Source organism: Bos grunniens, chromosome 28 (genome assembly GCF_055505025.1).
Source record: "Bos grunniens cultivar Pamir isolate PY7600 chromosome 28, Bosgru_T2T1.0, whole genome shotgun sequence".
In the NCBI taxonomy this organism is placed as follows: domain Eukaryota; kingdom Metazoa; phylum Chordata; class Mammalia; order Artiodactyla; family Bovidae; genus Bos; species Bos grunniens.
The window spans coordinates 15,354,424-15,380,293 of record NC_141192.1 but is presented as its reverse complement, the minus strand read 5'-3'; the positions used below and the strand labels follow the sequence as shown (position 1 = coordinate 15,380,293).

Sequence of the window (25,870 nt, the reverse complement as noted above, 5' to 3'; positions counted from 1 at the left end):
GTCATGAATGAGTGATTGGATGTTATTTTTAGAATCTAAAGTTTAGGGGGGAAAACGTCATTGTTCACAAACATGGCATTCAGAGAAAGCCCTGTCTGACTGTTAAAACATTTGGTGATTAAGTGACAAGCCTAGAAACGAATGCTTGACTCGACCCCCGTGTGGGAAGGAGGACAGTGCACACAGCCCGGGGTCGCGGGCCCCGATGAAGGGCTTTGCCTCGTGCACTCACTCACCCTTACCATTTTTCTCCCACAGTTATGAAGCAGTCTGGGCTTAGTGTCAAGATTTTATCTTTTGATTCCTCCTCCCCAAAACTGTATAGCAAGTGGGGGAACATCTGTAGTAGCTGGAGGGAGGGCTTCCAAGAAGACACTTCTGCAAAGGCTGTTGTCACCAAGGGGAGAAGAGAACGTTTAAGGTGCTTTTCTGGTAGGAAAGGAAACTTCTCCTCCTCCTTCAGAGCAGGAAGTGATGGTGTGCTGTTGTTGGAATCAACTGTTGGCATCGGTTCTAGAGCTGCCGAGGATCTTAGCAACCTGGTGGATCCACACCTCAGGCAAGAGTCTGCCCCTAGGAGGGGTAGAGGGCTTGGGGGGATTTGCTAACCAGCTGACGCGGAACTCTGCAGAACCTTCCACAGGCCCCACCTGGAAACCATCTCATATTTAGTCTCTTCTCTTGTGTTAAATAAGGTTCTTTGGGGACTGAGATTGTCCTCTGTTCCACATATTGCAATGGCTTGTAACCGCACCCTATGGTTTGTGTGGCGCCTGGGCTTACCACACTCTGCCTGCCTCACAGTCCTCCAGGGAGCTTGAGGAGAAGTCCCAGTCACTGCCTCAGACCTGCCGCACCAGAATTTAAGAACGGTACTGGGGACTCCTGGTGTCCTACAGGCTCCCCAGGGACTGCAGCACAGCCAGGAGTGGGAGCCCCTCTGCGGGCCCCAAGTCCTAACATTCATCACAGATGGAAAGGGTTGGTGGGAGAGAAGCTGCTGATCTGAGCCTGCTCTGCACTTGCCTACTCTCACTTAGAGAAATCAGCTCAGCCTTAAATGTGACACCAGGGAGCCCAGAAAACAGGAACTTGGATTCATCAGGAGAAACAGAGTCATTATTAGGTTGAGACCCATGAACAGGCCATACCTTCTAGACCCAGTAATGTGTTCTTTCATTTAGAAGAATTTTTTAACAAGTGATTGTCAGTTGCCAGCCTGGCCTTTTTACTGGCGCAGGTGGTGCCTACCCAGGTGTGAAGGCATTGGCTTTCCTTGCCAACATTCCATTTTAGAAAAAATGACTCACAATATCACAAGAAAAAAAGTCACAAATATCCATCCTTTGCAGGAAATGGGGCAAACAAGCTAACTAATTGTCCAAACACACTGAACTGAAATCTGTGAGCAGAAACGAATTTGATTCTCTCCAAATCATAGTCTCTTTTTCTAGAACACTTTACTCTGAGAGAAGGCCATAACTTGTCAGCTCTCTGATTTAAAGGCTTAGCTAACTCATACGTAATGCTTTTAAAACTGTTGGGTGCTATACAAATATAGGTTACTTTGTTGTTACAAGCAATACTGGTTTACAGTACAAGTAGTTACATTATGAAGCAGGAGCTTCAGTTTCTTTGCAGTGCACTCCTGGTTTTCTCCCTTCTCCATCTTCCCTATTCTCCCTCCTCCAACACCCAGGCATTCAGGCACTAGGGCTTCCTCTGTTTTCTCTCATTATCTCACCCAGTACAATGACTTCAAACACCACCTCTATGCAGATAGCACCCAGGATTATATTGCTAACAGTGGATCTTCCTCTGAGCTCTCTCTGTAGATTGAAGGTGAAATCATGGGTCATCTTTTGTATGTCTTAGACATGATGTAACTGGTGATCTCTAGCCCCTCCTTCCCCCATTTCTGCCCTGGTCAACCCCATCTCAGTATTAAGGCACCACCAAGAAACCAAATCACTACTTTCCAGTCCTGTCCCTTAAAGCAGGCTTTGTCTGTTCTCCAGGATAATTCTAAAATAATCTTGAATGCTAGTCGCCTGGTGCTATCTTAGTCCAGACCATCTTCCTCTTTCCTGTCAACAGTTCAACACCCTCTTACTGGTTGCCTCACCTCCCTACAATGGATTCTCTATATTTCAGCCAGGGTGATTTTTTTTCTTTCCAGAGTGATCTTCTTAAAACATAGATCAAACCATTCCCCTGCTTAAAAACTGATTGTGGTTATTCTGTGCACTTGGAATAAAATACAGTGTCTCTACTGTTCTGTATCCATCTCCTGTCTCACCCACAAGCCCCAGCTTCACTGATGGGCAGTTACTGAAACACACTCCCACTGGGTAGAAACATACTTCTTTGCCACCTCAGTGCCACTTCACCTGTGCTGTTCCTCAGCCTAGAATGTTCCGTCCTCATTTGGAAAGTGCTCTCCTTGAAGTCTCACCCCATCTTCTCAGGTCTAAAGCGGGTTTTCCCCTGCCTCATCCCCACTGCATCTCTCCCTCAGTACCTGCTTCCCTCATCCCATGTCGTTACAGCAGACATTTCTGCACTGGCCTCCTAACCCAACTTTTAGCATGCGGTAGGTTCTCAAATACTTGTTGACCAAATGAATATATCATTTCTGAAGAATTTAAACGCTTTTGCAAAAACTTCTGTTCTTCCTTTCCTCTACCCCTGGCTCCTATCTTAAAGAGGCCAGACTTTAACTTCAAAGTGATCTACTTCTGCTTTGCTCGACAGGACTCATAGCCCCACAAAGGTGGGAACATGTGGGAAGGTGGAGAGAAAACACCACAAGAACCCTCTGAGGGACACCAGCAGCCAATGGACCTATCCTTCCCACATACGGCTTCATAAATACTTCACGATGGTGTATAAAAGTAACATCTCATTAAAATGGAAATATTTCTTCCTGGACCAGAAATGGTCAGACCTAGGAGATAAGAACTGAATGTAGAAGAGCTATTGTGATCTTGTAATGGGAAAGTTTAAGTAGGGGCCACTGGAATCCCTTTTGGTCCACACCTCTTTTCCAAGAGCCTGTGTATAGGGCTTCCCTCACCCAAATCTGAGTCATTATGAGGATCCATTATGGGCCAAGGTGACCCCAGAGCAGATCACGGGCAATCCCAGGGAGCCCTACGAGGGCTCACAAAAGCAGGGCAGCACCCCTAAAGTCACGGGGTGACCCTCGGGTGGCTTTACAAAGCTGCTGAGCTCCCAGTGGGTTCATTTTCCTGTTTTCCCCGTAGGCCATTATCATTTCAGGTTTTCTGTTCTTTGACTACTGGCATCAGCATCATTCTCTGGGTTCTGTCTGGTATCCAGTTTCTAGTTCTAGAAGACATCTCCCCCAGCTTTGTTCCTGCTGCTGCTTTCTCCTCAAGAATGGAATCGTGATCGTGGTGATTGGATTAGTGGGGCATGGGGGTGGGGAGCAGGCTCACAAGGCTGCCTGGTTCGCACATTCCAGGGCAAACACAGTTGTGAATATTTTATACGGGGACTGAAAACAAGCTCGTGTTGCTTGGACTAGAATCAAAATGAAAGATTTCCAGTCCCCCAAAGTCTCTTTTCAAAATTATTGGTTTCCCTGGTGGCTCAGTCGATAAAAGAATCTGCCTGAAATGCAGGAGAACCAGGTTCGATCCCTGGGTCGGTAAGATCCCCTGGACAAGAGAATGGCAACCCACTCCAGCATTCTTGCCTGGAGAATTCCATGGACAGAGGAGCCTGGCGGGCTACAGTCCATGGGGTCACAAAGAGTCCGACACGACTGACAAACTTTCTGAACTGCCCTGGCTCCCTGAGGAAGGCGGGGAAGCCAAGAGGGGTCCTCTGTGCAGGGTCTCAGGACCCCCACTCCCCACCCCTCCCAGATAAATTGCTGTCTACAACTTGCAGAGAGCAGCGTCTCCGGATGGTGACCTGAGCATGTGGAGTCTATCGAAAAGAAGACGCAGCAGCGGCCGTTAGGGAAATCCCTGTCGCCCGCACCTCCCCACCCCAGGAGCAGACCGTTTAACACAGCTCTCCCAGGCACTTTTTCTGTGGTTAGAAAATAAAGTTATATTTTAAAATTATATTTTTAAGAATGTGACTTTCAGACAAAGCCAAATGTTTAATCACAGCACAATGTCAACAGATTTTTAAGTACTCTTCTCTGCTTCCATCTTACAAAAAAAAGAAAACAAGAACGGCGCCTGCGCGCTCACCTGTAACCAATTGTGCCGGGAAGCCGGTCCGCGCCATTTTGCAGTGAAGCCAGGCGCCGGGCTCGTCCCGGAGCCCACTGTGAATGCCCCCCTGTTCACCAGCCCCCGGGAAGTTTAGGATTGTTTGGAAGGAGTCAAGCTTTGGTTTCATGTCCCTTCTCTGCGACAAAAGAAGTCACGAGGCAAAGCTGTTTCCAGCCTTCCCTCTCCGTTCCCAAACGTCCAGCTGGCCCCGCGAGGGGGCCCTACGGCTCCTGCTCACACTTCTCGGCGTCCTTACCCTGCTGGGCCTGTCGCCTCTGCTGCACCAGCTGCCTGTCCAGTTCCCGGAGCTGCTTCAGAAAGCCCCGGTTGGGTAGGACGCAGCGGTTCTTGGCCACTTGTTGGATGGCGTCCACCAGGGTCATGTTCCTGTGGATCATCAGGTAGGCCAGGACCAGAGTCGCCGACCGGCTGCGGCCCATGACGCAGTGAACCAGGATCTTATCTGAAATGGAGAGGGGAGAAGAAAGACCCACATTGGAGAGGCAGGGTGGCCTGGAGGTTGGAGCGTACGTGTGGGGCTCAGGTGGAACCCGCTCAAATCCTGATCCCTCTCCCATATTGTAGGACCCTGGGCAACTTACTGAGTGTCTGGGAGCCCCAGCTTCCCCATTTGTAGAGTGGGAATACCATCAGTATCTTCATTAGTGTCCTTGTAAAGGCATTTGCTTAAAGCACTTGGTATACTGCTTGGCGCAAATCAAAGGCCCACAGATGTTATCGTTGCCTCGGTGAGGAGGAGGAGGGGTTGAAGTTGATGCTTCCTACCTGCCAAAGCGCCTCCAAGTGAAAGCTCCATCAGCGTGCAGGAGTAAAAATTTTATGATTTTTTTTTTTAGTGCTCACTTGAAATTTCTTCATGTTTATAATATATTTTCTTAGTGCTTATTTTGAATAGGGCAGCCAGTAGAGTTCAGATTTCAAAATGTATAATACGGTGCCCATTGAAAAGTCTCCCTCCCACCCAGCTCCTCAGTTCCCCAAAGTGACATGTATTACCACTTCTTATGGAGAAGTATCTGTGCCTATACATAGCAAAAACATACTTTTTTCTCGTCTTTCCTTGCCCAGAAGGTAGCCAGTTTTACACACTTTTCCGTACCTTGCTTCTTCCATTTAACAGTGTGTCTTGGAGATCTTTGTATATCAGCCTCTGAAGAGTTCTCTCTTTGTTATTTTTTCTTGTGGCTGCACAGAGTTCCTCTGTATGGATGAACCATAATCCACTTTAAGCAGATGCACTCCATCCCTTCCATGACTGCAGGTGGATTGTGGAGAAAGTCAGGCTTTCTGCACCATTTGCAGTCCTGATGCACTTAACCTCAGTAAGGAGAAAGTTACCCACAGTCCTACGAGACAGAGGGCATGGTCTGCTTGCCATGGTATCTGTGAGCATCCACATGACCCAGTCTGCCTACAGAACCCTAGCCTATTCTCCTGCAGGCCTGGGTTCCAGACTCAGTTCTGCTCCTAACTACCTGGATTTGGGGTTAGCCACTCAGCCTGTGGAGCCTCAGCTTCCTCAACTGTCGAAAGAGGCCACAACCTCAGGTCAGCTGTGAGCAAAATCAAGTCAGTAAAATTCACAAGATAAGATTTTTCAAAAATAATTTTACCGTGTCATGTAGTACAACCACAGGATGACTATTCTTACAGTCTAGATGATGAACTCGTCATCTAGATCAGTGGTTCTTTAAGCATGATTTAAGACCCTGGGGGTTCCTAGGATACTCTGCGGAGATCTATAGAGTTAACACTATTTTCACAATAGTACTATAGTGATATTTGCCCCATTCACTGCTTTGACTTTTGCAATGATGGTGCAAAGGCAGGGAGGAGGAATTGCTGGTCCCTTAGTGTGAATCACGGCAGAGGCACCGAACTAGACTAGTAATCGTTGTGTTCACCACCAGGCACTCGTGGGGGAAAAACAAGCCAACTTCCCTTAAGAATATCCTTGATGAAGCAGTAAAAATTAATTTTATCAAATTTCAGCCCTTGGTTACACTTCTTAATATTCTGTGTGATGAAATGGGATATACATATAAAGCACTTAGGCTGCAAACCAAAGTACAGTTGTTATCGCAAGGAAAAGCTTATGAGAGATTGAGTTGCAAGCTGAATTTTGCTAATTCAGCTTATGGTGTTTGATGAAATACCATTTTTACTTAAAAGAATGAATGACAGAAAAACTATGGTAATTCAAACTTGGGCGTTTGGCAGACTTTTTATCAGAAGTGAACGAAGTGAGCCTGTCACATCAAAAAAAAACAATTGACAGTATCTGTTGCCAGTGATAAAAAGCAAGCTTTCAAGCAAAAAGTAGAATTTGGGGAACACTTGTATCTACCACTGTGAGATTGACAGTTTCACAATACTCTCAGGATTTTTCTGTTAAGATCAGCAGTGATATTAACAAATGTGTCTTTTGACAATGTACAATGAAAAATGTCAACATTTCAAAGATCTGCCTAACTCAGTGAACAAGACTTTCTGTGGGACCAATGAGAGATTACAGAATCATGATGGGTAAAAAAATTCATTCAGAGTTCAAGACAGACCAATGGATTCTCATGTAACAGAGTATGACATTTATAGATATGGTTTCAAATCCCAGATCACAACTCGCCTTTTAAGAAGCTATCATTTGTCAAGTTTTGGTGTAATATCAAAGAAGAAAATCCACAGTTTTCTGAAAAGGCTATTAAGGTATCCCTTCTTTCTCCAACTACATATCTCAGTGAGGCTGGGTTTTCTTCATATACTTCCATCAAGACACTGTATCACAACAGATTGTGTGCAGAAGCAGATATAAGAACCCACTTGGATTCTCTCAAGTCTGACATCAAAAAGATCTGCAAAAATGTAAAATAATCCCACAAGTCTCCCTAACTTTATTTTGGAAAATGTAATCTTTTCATTAAAAAATTGTTTTATGCAGTTGGTTTACTTTATTATTTTTTAACGAATATTCTCAAAATTTTCAGTTTTTATTTCTAATAAAGATTGATAGATCTAACCTACATAAATGACAGCTCTTTGAGGCCTTCAGTAATTTTTAGGAGTGTGGAAGAGATCTGAGACTGTAAAATTTGAAAACTGGAGATCTAGAAGAATTTCCACTAGAAAAAAGCTCCCTTTGGTCACCATCAATGGCAACAGCTGGGCCTGATGAGAAGCCACCATGAGAAGCAGCGTTCCATCCTTCAGGCCTCCGTTTGGCAGTGCTCTAGAGTAGAGCCCACAGAGCGCATCAACATGCTTTATCTCATTTCATCCTTAATACAACCTTCAAGGTTTCATTATTCTCATCCCTGCTTTACAGATGGGGAAACAGCCTCAGGGAGGCAAAATGGCTGCCAGAGGTCACCCAGAAAGATGGTGCCACTGCTGGAAACAGTTCAAAGCAATTTGTTCTTGAGACCCTCCTGTGTGGTGGCTCCTTGCTACTGTGCCCTGGCGACAGAGAAAGCAATGCGATTAGCATCTCTGGCTGTCCCCTGCACAGCCATACCACCATCCCAGTGCAGTGGTGGCCCTCTCCTGCGGTTCTAGGATCTGTTTGCTGGGGCCAAGCTTAAGCTGTGTGACCCCAAAGCTGTTCCTAAGTCTCAGGCCCCAGGCCTGGAAGGATGACCAAGGAGAAAGATGTTCACAGATGTCACTGGGTTTGTGGAGCACCGTCAGGAGATACAAAGAGCTTGGCAAAGAACACTTCTGAGGGGACACGGCTCTGTGTCCCTCTCATCCTCATGGAATACACACACTCACACACACAAAAGTGCTGATTCGGAAGGAGCCTCATAGAGAACTTAATTTTATCGTGATTCATTTCCAAGAGTGTGCACAAGCTAAGCAAGCAGGCCTCCAGTCCCGGTAGCTGAGCTGCAAGTGTGGCCGCCTTTTCCTTGTGCACCTTGGTTAGAAAGGCCAGAGGGCCAGAGCAGCGCTGGCTTCTTCAGCACTGGGTAGGGTTTGGGGGCGCTGGCCCTGCCCAGGGGCATGACTGTGCTTCTGGAGTGGAATGACTACCTCTGGCATTCTAATCCCCACAGACCGTTCCAGAGGCTGCCTGGCCCCTTGCCAGCTCTGCTGATAACTAAAGCGTTTCTTCCTTTCCTGGCAAAAAGGGTAATTCTTTCTGTCATGACTAAAGACTTGAAACAGACGAAAGCTGTAGTTCATTAAGTCTTCAGGGAGCCTGAAGTCTGTTAAATGGGAGGAGGGGAAGGGCCAAAGAGTTTGCTTTTACGATGGCGGTGCTAGTGCCGTCAGCTTCGTGAGCTTGGTGGGTCTCCTCGGGTAGAGGAGCTGTCCGCAGTGTCTCAGGGCACTGCTCCCTCTGTTCTGTGTCTTGCTAAGCAGCACCCTTGTGGGCCCAATGTTGGATGGTGAGAACCTGCTCTCGGGAGAGTTGGGGAAACGAGGGGAGGAAGGCTGCATTTGGCCTTTTCCCAGCATGGCCCACACCAGAGAAAGCTGGCGGCTCTCTGTGAGGTAGATGCCAGCCAGGGTTAGGACCCTGAGGGAAGGGATCATTGTCAGGGTTGGCATTTTCTAGATCGGTGATTTTCTACTTCTGTGTTACATCGCGTTGCCCCCTGGCATAAAATTCACAGCTAACGCGTACATGGGCTTAGCCCACCCCGGATCTTCCAAGCACTTTGCACATTTTAGTCAGTCCTCACAACAACCTGATGAGGTAGATAGAATCAGTGCCCCTGTTTTACAAAGGAGGCAGCTGAAGTGCACAGAAGTGCTGTGTCTTAGTCACACAGCTGGCAGGACCTGATTCAAGCCCAGGCCACTGCCACTAGAGACATTAAAGGCTATAAAGGGGCCTCACAGGTATGTGTATATCAGACAAGAGTTTTACAAAATAATTAGCACTTCTGCCACATGCCAGGCATGCTGATGGCTTCTGTTCTTTCCTAATCTTTTGAAATTTTCAGGAAATACTAGTCACAGCCTCTAAATTGATTTCTCAGTCCACTGATAGGCCACAATTTATGTTTGAGAAATGATTTCAATTAAGCATTCCTCCTTTGACCTTTTACGAAAAAGGTGAATTCCCACAGTTTTATGAGGAAAAGTCAAATCCAGAATCTCTCGTTGTTCAGTCACCTAGTCATGTCTGACTCATTGTGACCCCATGGATTGCAGCATGCCAGGCCTCCCTGCCCCTTAACATCTCCCAGAGTTTGCCCAAGTTCGTATTCATTGCATTGTTGATGCTGTTCAGCTGTCTCGTCTCTACTGTTTACCTAGTGGCACGTTTTTACTGGTGACCAGAAGGTAGGCCTTGGTCACTCAAATCAGTCATATAGGCCAAGCCTGTTAATCACCAGCTCATCCCATCCCATTCCCTCGGTTTGAGGGGTATGCCCTTTGTCTCCCACTAACTACCTTGGAACCTGCAAAGGCAGAGTTCGTTCTCCTCCCAAAATGGTCTGCACCCATGGAAGTCCTCAGAAAAAGGATATGTGGCATGTTTTAGAACTGCCAGGCATCAGGCCTGTTCTTGCTGCAGTGGGTTAGGAGACTCTTAAACACCCTGAAAATCTTGGTCTGGTTAAAGTCAGAAGCACCAGAGAATCAGCCTCCTGCTCAAATGCAGACTTCATTTATTTATTCATACCTTCCTTATCCATAATAGATTTTAAGATGGCTTCAAAAGCAGCCTATGGACTGTTGGTTTAAGAAAAAGAAAGGAGAGTGGTGACACTCAAATCTGATCTTTAGAACCTCGTGGTATCTGCCCTGGGATTTCTCAGAAGATTTCATTAAATGAAAACCACAGTAACTTAGCTCTGAGGATGCCATGCCAAGAGCAGAGAAGGCAGTCCCAATGGGGCTCCGGTGGCAGTATTTTGTCCTTCTTTTTCTGATGAAGCATGATAATTCAGTTGTTTTAGATCCTGCAATCAGCTGGAATGTCTCACCTTTCATGATATTTGGTGACTCCTTATACTGCAGTCACCAGATGCTGAAAATAGGGACGAAGGACTCTTCCGTGAGGCCTGAGTGACAGAAGGGATGCCCATTGGCCTCTGATTAACTCTGTGACCCTCACTGTGTCATGTGACTTCTCTGGGTCTCTGTTTCCCTAGCTCTCAGGGCAAGACACTGAACTCAATTATCTCCCAAGATTTTTCAGGAGTGACTGATGTTGCTTGGTGAGTTATTTCAGCACGGTCAGATCAAGGTAGGGTAGACATGGGGTGGGCCCCGTGAGGCTGACTACAGACCACAAGTACAGCTCCGCAGCACCACGAGGGATGCTTTTCTGCTTTTCAAAAAGAGACTGACTGTGAGGGGCAGTGTGGGAAACTATGCAGCAAGCTGGAACTAGCCAAGGAAGAACAGGAAAGACGGAAAAAGACACGCCTTTCTTTGCCTTTTGGCCAGACTGTCCGTCAACACCTCTTACAGCAAGAGTATAATAAGAAACATACGAGTGCATCTGGCTCTAAATGCTACAGGAGCATCCTGTGGTTTTCCAGGGTGTGACAAGGCCCATCCAGGCAGCCTGCGCATGTGCCATACAAGCGAGCACATACTGTCTTCACTAATGGAGGCTCTGCTGATGCTAACTAGCATTTTATTTTGTTACTCTGACTACTCAGGGCACAGGGTACAAACTGACAGCCATTGGGTTTCTTTTGTTTGGTCTTTGCAGCATTTTAAGAAATTTTCAACGTGTTGCCAACACTTAAAATTTGAGCAATTTTATGTTAAAATCCAGGTTGGAAACTTTTCCTGTAAAGTCAGATCTACCACATCAGCACTGATTCTCACAAGATGATCGCTGGCTGGGACTGAGTAGCAGCTGTCCCCTGTGGAGGGAATACGGGGCTCTTGGCTTAACCATAAGAACCCCTCCCTGCACCCCGTGGCCTCCGGCACAGCCAGCGGCATTCATTTATGGCATCTGCCTGGGTCCTGAAGGGTTGGTGTCTGAGCCCTCAGCTTGAGGAAGTCTTTAGATATGCAGATACAAAGGGCACAGAGAAAGGAATCAGCCCTCCCACCTGGTAACAGGGTCCTGTCCAGTCCTGCTCCCCACCCCCAGCCAGCTGGTGTAGGCTCACACTCCCTGCATGTCCTCTGACCTGTGGATATGCTTTTCTCTCTTGATGCTTTCTTGGCTAGCATGATGCTTTTGGCCGCACCGTCTGCCTGTCACAAGCCACAGCGATGCTCTGAGATCTGCCCAGGCATAAGCATATGACCCCACAGCCCATTCTTTCCTAATTGAGCGGTGAGTGGGGGCGGACTCTAAAATGGCATGTCAGGAACTGGGCAAGCTGTCCTATGCGTGTATCATGCCACCGAAGTTCAAAGTTGGAATGTCTTTTTTCCTTTTTTTTTTTTTTACCCCTTTGGGGATTGGAAACTTTATTATGATGATATGCACGTGCTGGTGTGGTTATGTGCTTCGCAGTGCGCGACCTTTCTTTATCAAACACATCTGAGAGCCTGCTGTGTGCCAGGTTCTAGGCTAAGTGCTGTTTGTGGGTTACTGCTGATCCTCATTATAACCTTTCAAGGTAAATATTTTCATCACCGGATGGAGAAACCAAGGCTTAGAAATCACATTGTTAGTAAGTTGTGCAGCATGAATTTGAAAGCAGCCCTGTCTTCTCCGAAGCCAGGCCCCTTCCATTAAGGGGATGGTTGAAGATATAGTAACGGCAAGTTGAGCACATTAAACAGAATCGGAAGGATCGGGTGGTTGAATCTTTTTGTTTTTTAATGTCAAATATGTTTTCAGTTAACTTCAAATACTGTAAGGCAAATTTCACCTTATGGTGATGAGTCAGAGTCCAGTTGCTTTTTGATCCTGCTTGGAAACCCAGAATGTGCCTAACACAGAAAGATGATCCATAAATAGACTCATAAAAAGGATGACTTTGAAATGAGGCATCCCCTAAGACAAGCACTGCAGCTCTGTGTGTTGTTTTGTTTTTTCCCCTTCACTCTGACATTGCTTTCTGAACCAAAATAAAAAACAAGGTCTGAGACTCTCCAGCAGATGTGGCCTTGGCCCAGCTGCAAGTTGCAGCTTCTGCAGCAGGCTAGTTGGTCAGTCAGTGAGCCTCTTTATTGTAACTACTTGTGGCCAGAAAGACTTAGTAACTGTATATCCTGAATTATGTGATGACTCCATAATTCAGTGTGTGACACATGGGGCTGAAGCCAGAGCACAGGTCAAGGACTTGAAGCCCCTCTGACCTCTATGGAATGCCACTGAAATGCAACCTGCAGTCATCATGGAATATTATCTCACCCGGATACATACCTACACTGTGCCCTTCTCTCGAAAATAGCCTTGCAGCCTTTACCTGGATTAGGGCAGCTAAAACTGCATTTGGAGCACAAGGACTAGCACCGTGATTTTTAAAGATGGTTATTAATTAACCTTGAAAAACTTGGACATTATGAGCGTAAAACTCAGATTCTCATAGTTTGGCACTTACAAAGAATAAGTTGTCAGCTTTCTTTTTATTTTTTTCTTGAAAGCCTCATCCTTTAGTTTTAAAAATTGAAATACAGTTGATTTACAGTGTTGCATTCATTTCTGCTGTACAGCAAAGTGATTCAGTTATACATGTATATATAGTCTTTTTAAATATTCTTTTCCATTATGGTTTCTCATAGGATATTGAATATAGTTCGTTGTGCTATACAGTAGGGCCTGGTTGTTTATCCATTCTGTATATAAAAGCTTCCTTCTGCTAATCCCGACTTCCCACTCCATCCCTCCACCAAGCCCCTCCCCTCCCCCTTGGCAACCATCAGTCTGTTCTCTATGTCCAAGAGTCTGTTTTGTAGATAGGTTCATTTTTTGTCATATTTTAGATTCCACATGTAAGTGATATATGGTATTTGTCTTTCTGAGGTTGTCAGCTTTCCACAGGACAGTTCACTAGACTGAATATGACTGGGGTGAGAGGATGGGAGAGGCAGGTATGAGCTAGGCTCGAGAGCAGGAGAATTTGAAGTCTCTATACTTCCACTCAGATTAGCTTCCTAAGGTTTTTCTAGCATCGAGGCCCTTGGCTATTAGTCTGGTTTGGACCCAGGCACAGTTAGCATCTTGGCAGCACCCCAGCTTTGAGGGCTCCCAACCACCCCTGGCGTTCAAAGGATGGCTGCTGTGCCTTAGGGAAGAGAGACTCAGGCCTAAGACCTCTCCTCTGAGCCCTCCCGACTTCCCATTAGTGGCAACCGAGGCCGAACCCCAGCAACAACAGCACCGTTCAGTGAGGCTTAGAGACTCCAGGGAATCCGACATTTCCAGCTACCCTGGCAGGGCAGAATTTGAGAAGGGAGCTTACTTTAAGCGTTCTTCTGCCTCTTCCCACCAGGGTGAGGGGCGGGGCCGTGGACTGGGGGCGGGGCCTCGAGGTGGCCGCGGGCGGGGGTGGGACCTCAGGCGGACAAAGGTCTCTTACTGTGATCATAGCGGAGGGCAGCGTCAATGAAAGCGGCAGCTGGGTAGAAGAAAACGCTGAGGTCAAAGCTGGGCAGGTCATCAGCCTCGACGCCATGGTACTCGATGGCCATGTCGCGGTAGTAGTCGGGCCCCGTGTCCACGTTCCAGCGGCCGTGGGCAGCGTTCAGCACGTGGGTGAAGCCTGCCTTCTGCAGCCCATAGCGGTCCAGCGCGGTTGTCCTAGGTGCGCGAGAGAGAGGCTTGTAGGCAGAGCCCTGGCCAAAATCTGGGGAAAACTCGAGCTCAGTCCACGGGTTTTTGCCATCAATTGTAGCTTCTAAATAGGCCTGGCCACTGAAATGAAGGACTTCCCTTGTGTAAGCCCTGCTCTTGCTGACCCCCTGGCCGCTTTGCCTTTTTTATATTTCTGGTTCAGCAGTTTAGAGAAGTTAGAGAGTGGGCAACCTATTCATTTGTCCATTCACTCTTTCATTCACCAAATACAGAAGAACTTGGTGCTGGACACTCCAGGGGTGGCAGGAGTGGACCGTCAGCTGCCAGGTCTCCTCTGAGGCCATCAGATAACCAGTTCATTAGGCCAAGCTGAAGAAGTGCGAGGGAGAGGGCCACCTCCACAGAGTCTCAGGAGACCCCTTAAAGCAGCCCCTCCTCTGATCCCTTGGATATTTCTGGGGTTTGAAGGGTGAGGGTCAAATGAATGGTTGAGAATGGGTCATCGAGTGTGAGGATATGGCAAAATTCTTGATCATGATGTTCAGGAGATTGGTGAACACTATACGAACTCTTTGCTTTGATGAGTAAATCATTGCCTCATCGGGCGAAGCACTGTTCTGAGAGAGTTGTTTAAGCAGCCTGTTGGAACTGATTTTAGGAAGTTCCTGAAGCCAACAGTGAGATTATTTTCTCGTTTATAGCCTTATCTTTCTAGGCAAGATTTTTCAGGAACAAAGAGTAAAGTCTTGTTAAAGTAGGTGGCCTTGGAACATGGACAGAGGAAGCAGGAGTTATCATTCCTTGAAGGGCTAGGAAACACTTGATTGGAAAGAGGGTTTTGAGCCTGCCTTACTGTAGGTATCAATCAATACTTGGTGATGGAGGAGAAGAGGGAGGCAAGGACATGCCAAGCCAAAGAAATAGTACAACCTAAGGGATGGAGGCTGGAGATAATTAAAGCCGTTCAGGAAATGAATCTCCTGTGTGCCAAGCACTGTCCTGGGTACTGATGCTGCAGCAATGAGCAGGTAGTCAAGGTCCCTCTGGAAAGCAAATAAATGAATGGTCCATTTCAGATAGCAGTAAGCTGTGCAGAATCACTGTGGTCCTGCTTTAGGTAAGGTGGTCAGGGAAGGTCCCTGCCGGGAGATGGCATTGAAACTAAGACAACCAGGTGATAGGGGCCTGGGCAAGGGAAGAGGGGGAAGGAACGTGTTTTCTTCAGGCAGAGGCAACAGCAAGTGCCAAGAACAGAAGGGAGACTTGCGTGGCTGTAATCGCGAGGGTGGTAGTGGCACAAGAGAAAACCGAAAGCGGGGGCTGGGTCACGATGGACCCTGGAGGTCATGGGGAGAGTCTGGATTTTATGCTCGGTATGGTAGGATGCCACATGCTACAGAGGCGTTTAAGGAAGGGGTGAGTGGTGTTTACTTTTTAAAGATCGGTCTGGCTGATGCATGGAGATGGATTGAAAGGAAGCAAAAAATAGAAGTGGGGATCTCTTTTGGAGGTGTCACAGTCATGTGGTCAAGGGAGGAAGGTGGTTGGACTGAGTCACAGCAGACTTGTTGATGGATTGGAAATAGGGGCAGGAAGGAAGGGACTGGTTTGGGCAGAGCATAAGATGTGAGAGGAGAGGAGAGAAAGGTCTGGAGAGGGAGTGTGGGATCTGACCATGGAGTGCTTACAAGTCAGAATGTGCCTTTGGGGGTTAAGAAGAGCTTTTTGCGTTTGAAAGAGCTTTTTGTGTTTGAGGCGGGTGGGTCCCATCTGAGATTTGAGATGACATCTCCCTCAACAGTGCAAAGTCCAGTTCTGCAGCTTAGGGAAGAGGTGACAAGGTCTGGAACCATAACAATAAGAGACCAAAAAGTGGCAGTGTGCTCCAGCTGAGGGCTCATCTCAAGGCCATTGGTAAGAGGATCTGGACAGAAGTGAGCATATTGAATGCCAGCATGGACCAACACCCTGCACCTCCATGCAGCAGAAACACATGCCAAGGGTCCCGCATCTATCACTGGTTTCCTGGGGCTTTTTGTTGGTCTTGAGAGGAGCCACAGTGAGCTTTTAGAAACGTGCAAACAGCCCATGGGGACAGAGGCATAGGGAGGTGTGGAGTTCCACTGAGCCCCCCAGCTGGCTTTTGGGGCTGCCATGCTGACTATGAAACACATTATGCTTTCAATTTTTCCTCAGAAAAGTCTGTTTTTCATTTTTCTCCTCGCCCCAAAGTATGTATACAACAAACATTATGCTTTTGGGATGTAGATCTGTGCTCAGTTAAAGCCTCCACTAATGCAGTCCATCTTGCCGAGTAGCAATCAACCTCACTTTGAGGTTGAGCTCAGTGGAAAAATTAAAATTAACTGTCCTTGACAGGAAGTTCCTACCCACCATAAAGACTGGTCTCTCTGGGTTCTGCAGCTGGGTTTCAACATAATCAAATGGCAGTTTGAATAAATAGCAATTTGCACTTTGCTCCTTTGGGGGTCAAGGATCAAGGTAGATATGCAACAAGACTTATTTCATGACACATCCACATTCACCCCTCCCTCCCAGAGCTGGTTTTTGACTGTGTCTGAAAGAGAGAAGGGGGTTCATGGGGAGCATTAGAACTGGTGGGTATCCTGAGGCCTATTGCAGGTCTTTGGGCTCTGTGGCTCTCTGGGCCCAGAATGGGGGGTGGTGTCCTCTGAGGACTTCCCCCAGCTTGACTTACTCAGAGTCTAGGTGAGGGCTCAACGGCAGTAAGGGGATTTGCAGATACATAAAGTGACTCTTAGTAGACAGCAACTGTTTGGAGGCAGGTCCCCAGTTGGCCCAGACACCCAGCCCATCTGTCGCTGGGATGATTGGAGGGTGCCGCTTGCCACTGTGTTGTTTTATTTTCTTAACTTTCAGGGCCATCTACTCAGATATGTGGGAAAGACTAAGAAATGTGCCTCCGTTGAAGGAGAAAAGCTCAAAAAAAAAAAAAAAAAACCCACCAGGGTTAAGAAATTACTCCTAGAATCTAGGTGATGCAGCAGCCTTAGTTGCTGGTTGTTTAAGAAAAGTCCTAGATGTTGGTAATCTGTTCATTTTAAAAGTGTCAGCTAACTGCAAAACTAGCACATGTTCTCTGTAGAACATGGAAGACAAATATGCTCCCCCCAACACAAAAACACATGTATTTCTACTCCTTAGAGATAAGGACTATTTGCCTTTTGAAATAAGGTCTTCCAGTTGTTTTTCCATGAATATATTTGTATATTCTATTTAATGGTTGGGGGTAATATGGTAATATTATGATAATGGTAATACCACACATACAGTTTAAAAACTTTGCATGGTGATAGACTGTAGACATCATATTATGTCAGCATACAGCCTGCAGTAGCTGCACACTATTCCCTCCCATAGATGAACCTCAGTTTTCCCTCAAGTCCTTAGCTTTGGAGGTTTGTGTTCTCTCTCTCTGGTCTGTCTCTCTGTCTCTATCCTGGAGAGAGAGTAGTGGTTATTATAATAAGTAACTATAAACAAACAACTTGCTGTATCTTTGAACACATCTCTGTGTCCTTGGGAGACAGTTTTTTTGAAGTGGAGTTGCTGGGTCACTGGGCATGAGTGTTTTGAACACAACTGATACTTGCTACTAAATTATCTTCTAGAAAGCATGTTCAAATTTACATTCTGATTTTTGCTCATTGCTAATTTCATAGACAAGAAAAGGTGTCTTGTTTTTGTTTATTTAGTGATGCGATTGGACACGTTCTCTTACATTTGTTGGACTTGTACAGTTTTATTTATTTATTTTTTTAATTTTTTTAGCTATGCAGTGTGGGATCTTAGTTCCCCTATCAGGAAGCAAACCAGCACCCCCTTCATTGGAAGGGCAGAGTTTTAAGCACTGGGTCACCAGGGAGGTCCCCTGTACAGTTTCACTTTTGAAGAACATTGTTATATCCCTGTTTTTGACCCAGTTCTCTTTGGCACTTCTCCCTGCCTTGTGAACCTCTGGCCTCAAATGTGGATTCTGAATCTGGTTTGGAGGCTTAAGGAAGGGACTCTCTTCTCCTGAGGTCCAGTTTCCTCAGAGACCTTCCCTCCCTTTCTCCTTCCAGCCCCTCGCAGTTTCTCCAGGAAACTTGCTTTACCCAGCACCCCTTCCACCTTGAGGGGTGACAGGAACAGTCTCCTTGGACAGAGCTCCTGGCATCCAGCCTTTTCAGACCCCCAGGCCCTATGATTCCCGTCCTGCATACCTCAGCACCCGCCCAGAAGCCCATTTCCCACAGGTGTGTGTTCTCAGAGGGGAGGAGGGACATCACATGCATGTACACGTCTGCCCCAGCCGCCCACCAGCTGCTCCTGTGTTGCCAGGATTCTGCCCCGGGCGTTGATGAGCGTCCACTGCTGATGGGGAGGTTCTCCACACCCTCACCTGTGAGGACCTGCCGACTCCCCACGCCTACCTGTGGGTGCCTGTTCACCATGGCCCACATCCTGCCATTTTTTGATGCCTGTGACACACACTGGCTTCTCTGGTGGCTCAGTTGGTAAAGAATCTGCCTGCAATGTGGGAGACCTGGGTTCGATCCCTGGGTTGGGAAAATCCCCTGGAGGAGGTCACGGCAGCCCACTCCAGTATTCTTGCCTGGAGAATCTCCATGGACAGAGGAGCCCGGCGGGCTACAGTCCATGGGGTCGCAGAGAGTCAGACACGACTGAGCCACTAAGCACAGCACAGACACACTGGTGAGTGTGACACTGCTAGTTGTGGTGGCATGTCATTTTGAGAGCATGACCCTGATGGTGACCTTCTTCTCTGGAGTCTTGGCCATGCCTACTCCTCGCAGGTGAATTTTAAAACAGGCACAATTCTAGTTTTTGGTCTCCTTCAATTCATCTGATATGAAGGCAGAACTCACTAGCGGTCTGTCTTCTGGGTGTTCTGTTACTTGCCGATGATGAAGCTGTTGGGCTACGAGGCCCTGCGGAAAGCACAGGGCACGCAGGTGTAGTTTATAAGCTTAAACTGCGGCATGAACCAGAACAACGAACCTCTGGGACTCTCAGATTTCTTTATTTGTTAAAGAGGACCAATTACATTGGCAGTACTTTCCTTGCAAGGTTCTTGAAGAGTTGAGTGATGTTGATGATATTCAAGTTTCTTTGAAAGGTTAAAAGATAAATTCTGAACAAGGAGGAGGTGGCAAGCAACAGGAAGATGTACAACGAAATTTATTGGTGGTTAGCTCTGGGTAATGGGGTTATAGGGAATTCTACTGTTCTTCCTTTTGTCTGTGTTGTGTAAATTTTCAGTAATGAATGTGTCATATATTCACTTAGTGTTTAAATATATGCCAGGATTTTTATTGACATTCTATCCTTAGTTCTCAGGAGAGATTGACTGTCGCAAAGACCTAAGGTGGTCTCCGTGTTTTTAACTCCTTAGGAATCTCTCCATCATCTTCCCCACCCCACTAGGCTCTAGGCCTCCAAGGATTGAGGCTAAGTGGGAAAAGACAATGTGTAGAAGGCCTGGTTTCAAGACATCCCGTTGTATTAATGATCAGACAAGGCATTCGGCTAACCGTGAAAGGAAATGGTTGGCATTGCCGGGGGCCTTCGCTAAAATACTGCCACCCAGTGTGAGAAGGCCCAGTGGGGGCAGGACCTGTGGCACCTCTCCCCTAGCACCTTGCCCATGGCTGGTGCCCAGCTGTGCTTAGTTGCCTTTGGTACTCGGAGGCTCGGAGTCCAGATTTTCTGGCTCTTGCAGGTGACATTCAGCATGTTAAATTGTCAACCTTGGCTGTGCTTTCACTGCATCCTAGTCTAGCCGTGGCCCACCCTAAAAAAAGACAGTCAAATTTTAGCTCTACTTGGTGCCTCAAGGCTGAATTGCTTCTTTCTTTTTGAGGGGAAAGGTTGCAGCTGTCCGGGTACACCAGTGAGAGGTCCTGTCTCGATCTGAGGACTGTCTCAGCCACTGCTTTGCCTTCACCTCAGACCCTGATGCTGGGAAAGATTGAGGGCAAGAGGAGAAGGGGGTGACAGAGGTTGAGATGGTTGGATGGCATCATTGACTCAATGGATGTGAGTTTGAGCAAACTCCAGGAGATAGTGTAGGACAGGGAAGCCTGGTGTGCGGTAGTTCATGGGGTCACAAAGAGTCGGATACAACTTAGCGACTTAACAGCCCTCTCCAGCATCTTTGACCAACCAACCTTCGAGATGCCTCTGGCTTCAAAGGCTGATGGTCTGCTTGGGAGCAAAAAGGAGGAGAAAGAATGACCCCTTGGCAAGCGAGCTCAGGCTGAGTGGGGCAGGTGCAGGCATTTGAAGAGTCAGGCTTGATGGGGAGAGGCTGCTGGCTGTCGATGGCCCTAAAAGGCAGACCTTGGAGGCGACTGTAATTTTAATAAAAATAGAGTCCTCGCCATTCAAGCAGCAGAGCAACTTCACAGAGCCCTGGCACTGGCTCACAGGACTGCCTCTGTTGTGAGAGGGAGGAGAGATTTCTCAATGATGCCTTGCTGTGGGGAGCCTGTCCTGCCTGGGAATTTGCAGTCACTTTGACTGTAGCCAGGATACTTGCCCTCCTGCTGACTGTCAGGGAGAAAAAAGAAAAAAAGATTTTGCTAAGCAAATGAAAGATGTGAATGAGATTAAAGTGAGAATATTTAAATTACAGAAATTTAGTGCTTTCAAGCGTCCTGAAGCACTTGTGAAGCACCCATTTAGGGACTGCTGATTGATAAGAGGTGATGAATTATTCTTATCTCATCATTGATGCCAGTCCCTGGTTCTCTGGAGGGCAACACTTGGTTAACCTAATTTGAATCTAATTTGAATGACTTAAAAGTAATAAAACAAGTATGTGCTTGAGCCTAATAAAGCCTAATTTATTTAATAAGACATTTCTTAAAGAATTTTACTTCAGAGCTGGAAGGGACCTTTGAAATTATCCCTTTATTTTACAAATAAAGAAACTGAGTCCCAGAACAATAAGTTGTTTTGCCAAAGGCCACACAGAGTGGCCACCCACACTGGGGCTTGAACTCTCTGCCTCAATCCCCGCTGGACTAGACAGCTTTTGCTGTACTCCACACTGTTCCTCCAGTTCCTACTTGGAGATTCAGACCCCCTACCAAGGCGTGGGAGAGGGTGGCTGTGCCTTGAGCCCTTGAGGGAGGAAAACTTCCCCATGAGGACATCCAAAAGGTGGCTGCCTAGGGGGGCCTACTGACCCCCAGCGCTGAGTCAGCGCACTTCACATCAACCACATCGCTCTCCCATCTGTGACCTCTTCTTGCCAGGCTGTGGTGGTATTGGGCGGGGCGGGGGGAGGCGCATCTCTGCCCTCCCCAGGCTGGTAAGCAGTGGGAGCTTAGAGTCACCAGGCATCCCATTTGGTGATCCCCTTGGGATAAGCTAGGCATGAGAAAAGCTTTAGAAATTCTAGAACCCACAGGCTTGTAGGGCTTTGATGTGGCACTGCCCCCCCCTCCCCCCCGCACCCCGGCCTTTGGCCACCCGGGTCCCTGGAAGGCCGGGCCGGTGTCTGTGGAGGGAGCTGTCTGGAGGAGGCCCATTAGGAGGGACCTTCCTTCCAACCTGGCCTTGGGTTTATGATAGCATCTCATGGGAGAAATGTGACTGGGGGTATTTTCTATCCCAGGGCTGCCCTTGACACACAGGGACCCTTAGTGGCAAAGTGTGATGACTGTTTTTTACCTTCTTCTCACACTGTGAGGTTAGTTTCCAGAACCTGCCTGAACTCTAATAGTTCACACTCAGTGCTGGAAACTGCGCTCAGCATCCAATGTATTAAACCATAAAACCCACATCTTATAGGTAAAGAAATCGAAGTTCAGAAAGCGTGAGTGACATGCCTGAGGCCACATAGGAGTCAGTATTTGACCCAAACATTGTGCAAATGCCCAGCCATTCTGTTCTTGAGGTGAGAGGAGGGCAAAAGAGTGAGGTGCTTCTTGGGGATCAATCTGGTCCTTCCCCCATTTATGCCATGTTTTAGGATCAAATCTAAGGAAATAATCTTAAATATTAAAAATATGTTTATACCTAAAGATGTCCACTGCAGCATTATTTATAAAAGCAAGAACATGAAAATGACTGCTATATCTAACAGTAGGAAAAGTGGTTAAATAAATGATAATTATGTCCATCTGATATATATAATTATAGTTATTATAATTAAGTATATGAGAAGTATATAATAAGGGGAAAGCTTTTGAATGATGCTGTGTGGAATAAAGACAAAGATAAGATGAATAATCCATATGATTGCAACTATTTTAAACCAAAAATAGCATATAGAAAGTCTAAGAGGAAATTACTCCAGTATTAACAGGAATGGCTTTGGCGTGGTGGACTTCAGTGATTGTTTTGGGAGATTCAAAAGTTTTCTTTAACACTAATCACTGTCTTATTATTAAAGCTAGTCTTTTTTAGCGCTTACTCTGTACTTGACAGCACACTAGTATTTGACGTTGTTGCTGTTGCTCAGTCACTCAGTCGTGTCTGACTCTGCGCCCTGCAGCACACCAGGGTTGCCTGTCCTTCACTGTCTCCCAGAGTTTGCTCAGACTCATGTCCATATATTATCTCAATCCATACACCCTTATGAAGAAAGTTCACTTGTCAACATATTATACCTAGGGAAATAAAGATGTCTATAACTTTATACAGTGAGTTTATATTACCTTTAAAATAGGAAAACAGTATATTTACTATACTTATTTAATAATATTAGAAGATATTCAGATCCCCCACACACACCTTTTATTGCTACTTCAGTATTAAACATTGTTGTCCATATATCCTTATGTATTGGTACTCTTATTTCTGTATGTTTCATTTCTTAAAGTGATATTTGGAGTCACAGTGTGTGCATACATTTTTTATTTTGAACTAATTCTAGATTCACATAAAAGTTGCAGAAATAGGGACTTCCCTGGTGGTCCAGTGGTTAGGATTCCATTCTTAACTGCTAAGGCCTCAGATTCAGTCCCTGATTGGGGAACTAAGATCCCACAAGCCATGCAGTGAAAAAAAGTTGCAAAAGTAGTACAGAGATTATTTGGCAGGAAAAAAAAAAAATACTAATACATGCTTCAACTTGGATGAACCTTGACAACAGGACGCTAAGCGTAAGAAGCCAGTCGTGAAAGGCCGTTCACGTGAAGTTCCCGGTTAGGTAGACTCATAGAAAGGGAGAGCAGGCTGGGGGTTTCTCAGGCTGGGGGGATATGGGGAATGGAGTGTGATTACTTAATGGGTTTGGGGTTTCCTTTTGAGGTGAGGAAAATGCTTTGAAATTAGATAGTGGTTGCACAGCTCTGTGAAATAATAAAACCACTGAACTGTATACTTTAAAAGGGCGAGTTTTACGGACTGTAAGTTATATCTCAATAATGCTATTATTTTCTAAAAAGTAAACAATGGAGACCCTATTTAGGACAGCCCAGGTTCCCCTAATGTTCACAACTGAGAGATGATGTGATAAATTATGGCACACCTATACTAAGGAACACTGAAAGTACAGAATCATTTAATTCCTTTTTTCCTGCTAAAATTATTTAAAAGAAATAAAAATCCTTTAAGTGTTTGCGTATGTTTCCTTATGTTTGCCATGATATACATAAAGTGAGCTTAATACTGGTTACTCAGGGCAGAATTAAGAGAGGACAAAGGGAGATTATGCAATTTGTGTTTAAAACTCTCTGTTTAGTTTAATTTAGTGTAAAAGGGCATAAAATTTTTTTGTAACTTTTTCCATTTAAAATTAGTAAGAAAAAAAGAGGGATGCTGCCTCTGGATATCCCATGACTAGACATTTTTAAGCAGCAGTTATTGAAAATCACACATGAATGGGTCCTATGCCATCTGACTCCTTGGAGAGGTGAGTTGTAAACTGGAATCCTGGGGGGTGGAGGGAGGAGCAGGAGCGCTAATCCGGATGAAAGCTTATGAGTTAGGCAAAACTGCTTTTGAATCCAGCTCTCAGCCACTTAACAAGCTGTGGACCTTGGGCCCATTATTTAGCTGCTCTGTGCCTCGGTTTCCTTATCTTTAAAATGGGAGTAATGAGATGACCTCTCACTGGGCTGTAGTGAAAATAAAGTCAGATCACTCATGCAAGATGCGTAGCCCAGTGCCTGGCGCAGAACAGTCAGTAAATGATAGGTCTTACTATTATTATTTTCCTTCTGGCTCAGTGGTAAAGAATCTTCCTGCCAGTGCAGGAGACACAGGTTTGATCCCTGGGTTGGGAACATCCCCTGGAGAAGGAAATGGCAACCCACTCCGGCAGTATTCTTGCCTAGGAAATCCCATCAACAGAGGAGCCTGGCATGGGGTCGCAAAAAGTCAGACATGACTTTTAATGACCACCACCAACAACAACATTACTGTTATCACTATTATTATTTACAGTAGGCACTTCCCATTTTTTTGAAGAGTGGGGCATGGTGGCTATAAAAATCTAAAGCAAGGGAAGTAACCTCAACTTTGCGAGGTCTATCACACTTCCTGATACAGAGGGTGATGTGCTCTTATGCCACCCACCTGAGAACTGACTTTATTCTTGCTTGTCTTATCCCCAGCTAAAAAAAGACTACATTTCTTAGCCTCTCTTGCAGCGAGGAGCAGGGGAAGTCTTTGGTGGACTTCCCTTCGGGAAGATGTCCTTTTCCTCTACCTTCGCATGGTCTGGATCCTACAGTTGGTGACAGGAGCCCTACTAGCAATGTCAGGTCATGAAGCAACCTTGAAGAAGGAAGCCACACCTGGGGGATGGTGGGGCCCAGGCGTGGGAGCCTGAGCTGCTGATGGCCCTGGAGTTGCCATGCCAGCTCTCCTTCCTTTCCACATCTTTTATGTGAGACACACCAACCGCTATCTTACTTAAGCCCCTTTTCTGAGTTTTCTGTAATAGGAAAATAAACCTAGCCCGAACTGATAAAGAGTTCTCTCAGAACCAACCTGGAAAGCAAGAGCTCTTGGTGGGAAGGTAGCAAGGGCTGTGACCTGGGAAGGGCTGGCTACCAAACGTGAGGCTGAATCTGGGCACTTACTCATCGCCGATGTAGAGCTTGGGCCAGACCTCGTTGACGTGGGTGTACTGGGGACTGCCTTTCCAGAAGAGACGCTCCAGCTCGAAGGCTCCAGGAGTACAGTAATCCTCAGCCTCCCCCTCCTCCTCCACCTTCGGCAGCAGCTTCTTGGCAGATGGGTAGACGTTCTTGAGGCCTGTCTTCGATTCTCCGGATGTCATTTTGGAGCCAAGGGATTTTCTTTCCTTTCTGCAGCTGGTCATGAGAGAGGATCAGGGTTGGGGTTAGCAGGGACAGAGTTGGGTAAAAGCTAATCTGAAGATGTGGCAGGAATCTCCCCGCTTGCTCTGATCCTCCTTCCTTTTCCTAGGTTATGGAGGTCAACAAGGAAGGTCATGATGGCAGTTAACACTTCCCTGACATTCCAGTCCCCTGCAGAGCAAGCATGCTGCATGCCCTCTGACATGGGCATATGGTACAGACCCAGGACAGACTTTGGGTCTAAGAAATCCCTGCAGGCAGCCTGTTCTTTGCCATCTTTCTTTTAGATTTTTACCCCTTTGTTGGTGCCTACTCTTTCCTTTATGTGACTTGAGTCTGCAGGCTGAGGCCATTTTGAGCATGAACAAGAAGGCCCAGGAGGTCCCTGGCCTTCCAGACCCACGGTATTCAGTGTCTGCAGAGAGCTGTCGTCCAGTGGAAAGGGCACATCTGGGGATCCAGAACCTATGAGGTCTGGGCAGCCAGGCATTTCCAGGGTTTCAGAAGTCTTGGGGTGGGAGGAAACTTGGCTGTGTGAGGGTTTGTCAACTTGTTAGAAGGTTGAACACAACGTTGGCCACTCTCAAGCTAGGAGGCTG

The 25,870-nt window shown here is 46.5% G+C and overlaps 2 protein-coding genes across 7 annotated transcripts in view; one reads left to right on the top strand and one right to left on the bottom strand.

The window, feature by feature from the left end:
- Positions 1 to 4,057: 4,057 nt before the first annotated feature.
- The window catches only part of DUSP29 (dual specificity phosphatase 29), a 32,552-nt gene continuing 10,739 nt past the window's right edge, over positions 4,058 to 25,870 (bottom strand). For both annotated transcript variants that reach the window (XM_086381927.1, XM_086381928.1), the window contains exons 2-4: positions 25,032 to 25,265; positions 13,730 to 13,950; positions 4,058 to 4,716 (exon numbers count right to left, since the gene is read on the bottom strand). In XM_086381927.1, coding sequence (XP_086238053.1) covers positions 4,475 to 4,716; positions 13,730 to 13,950; positions 25,032 to 25,231 — 663 coding nt within the window. In that variant the 5' untranslated portion in view covers positions 25,232 to 25,265 and the 3' untranslated portion in view covers positions 4,058 to 4,474. The remainder of the gene's footprint in view (positions 4,717 to 13,729; positions 13,951 to 25,031; positions 25,266 to 25,870) is intronic.
- SAMD8 (sterile alpha motif domain containing 8) overlaps positions 4,244 to 25,870 on the top strand; it is a 123,327-nt gene continuing 101,700 nt past the window's right edge. For 4 of the 5 annotated variants that reach the window (XM_086381899.1, XM_086381894.1, XM_086381897.1 and 1 more), the window contains exon 1: positions 4,519 to 4,654. The gene's annotated coding sequence lies outside the window, so the exon portion shown is untranslated. Of the gene's footprint in view, positions 4,655 to 25,870 lie in introns of all 5 variants that reach the window. The other variant, XM_086381895.1, reaches the window with a different exon arrangement.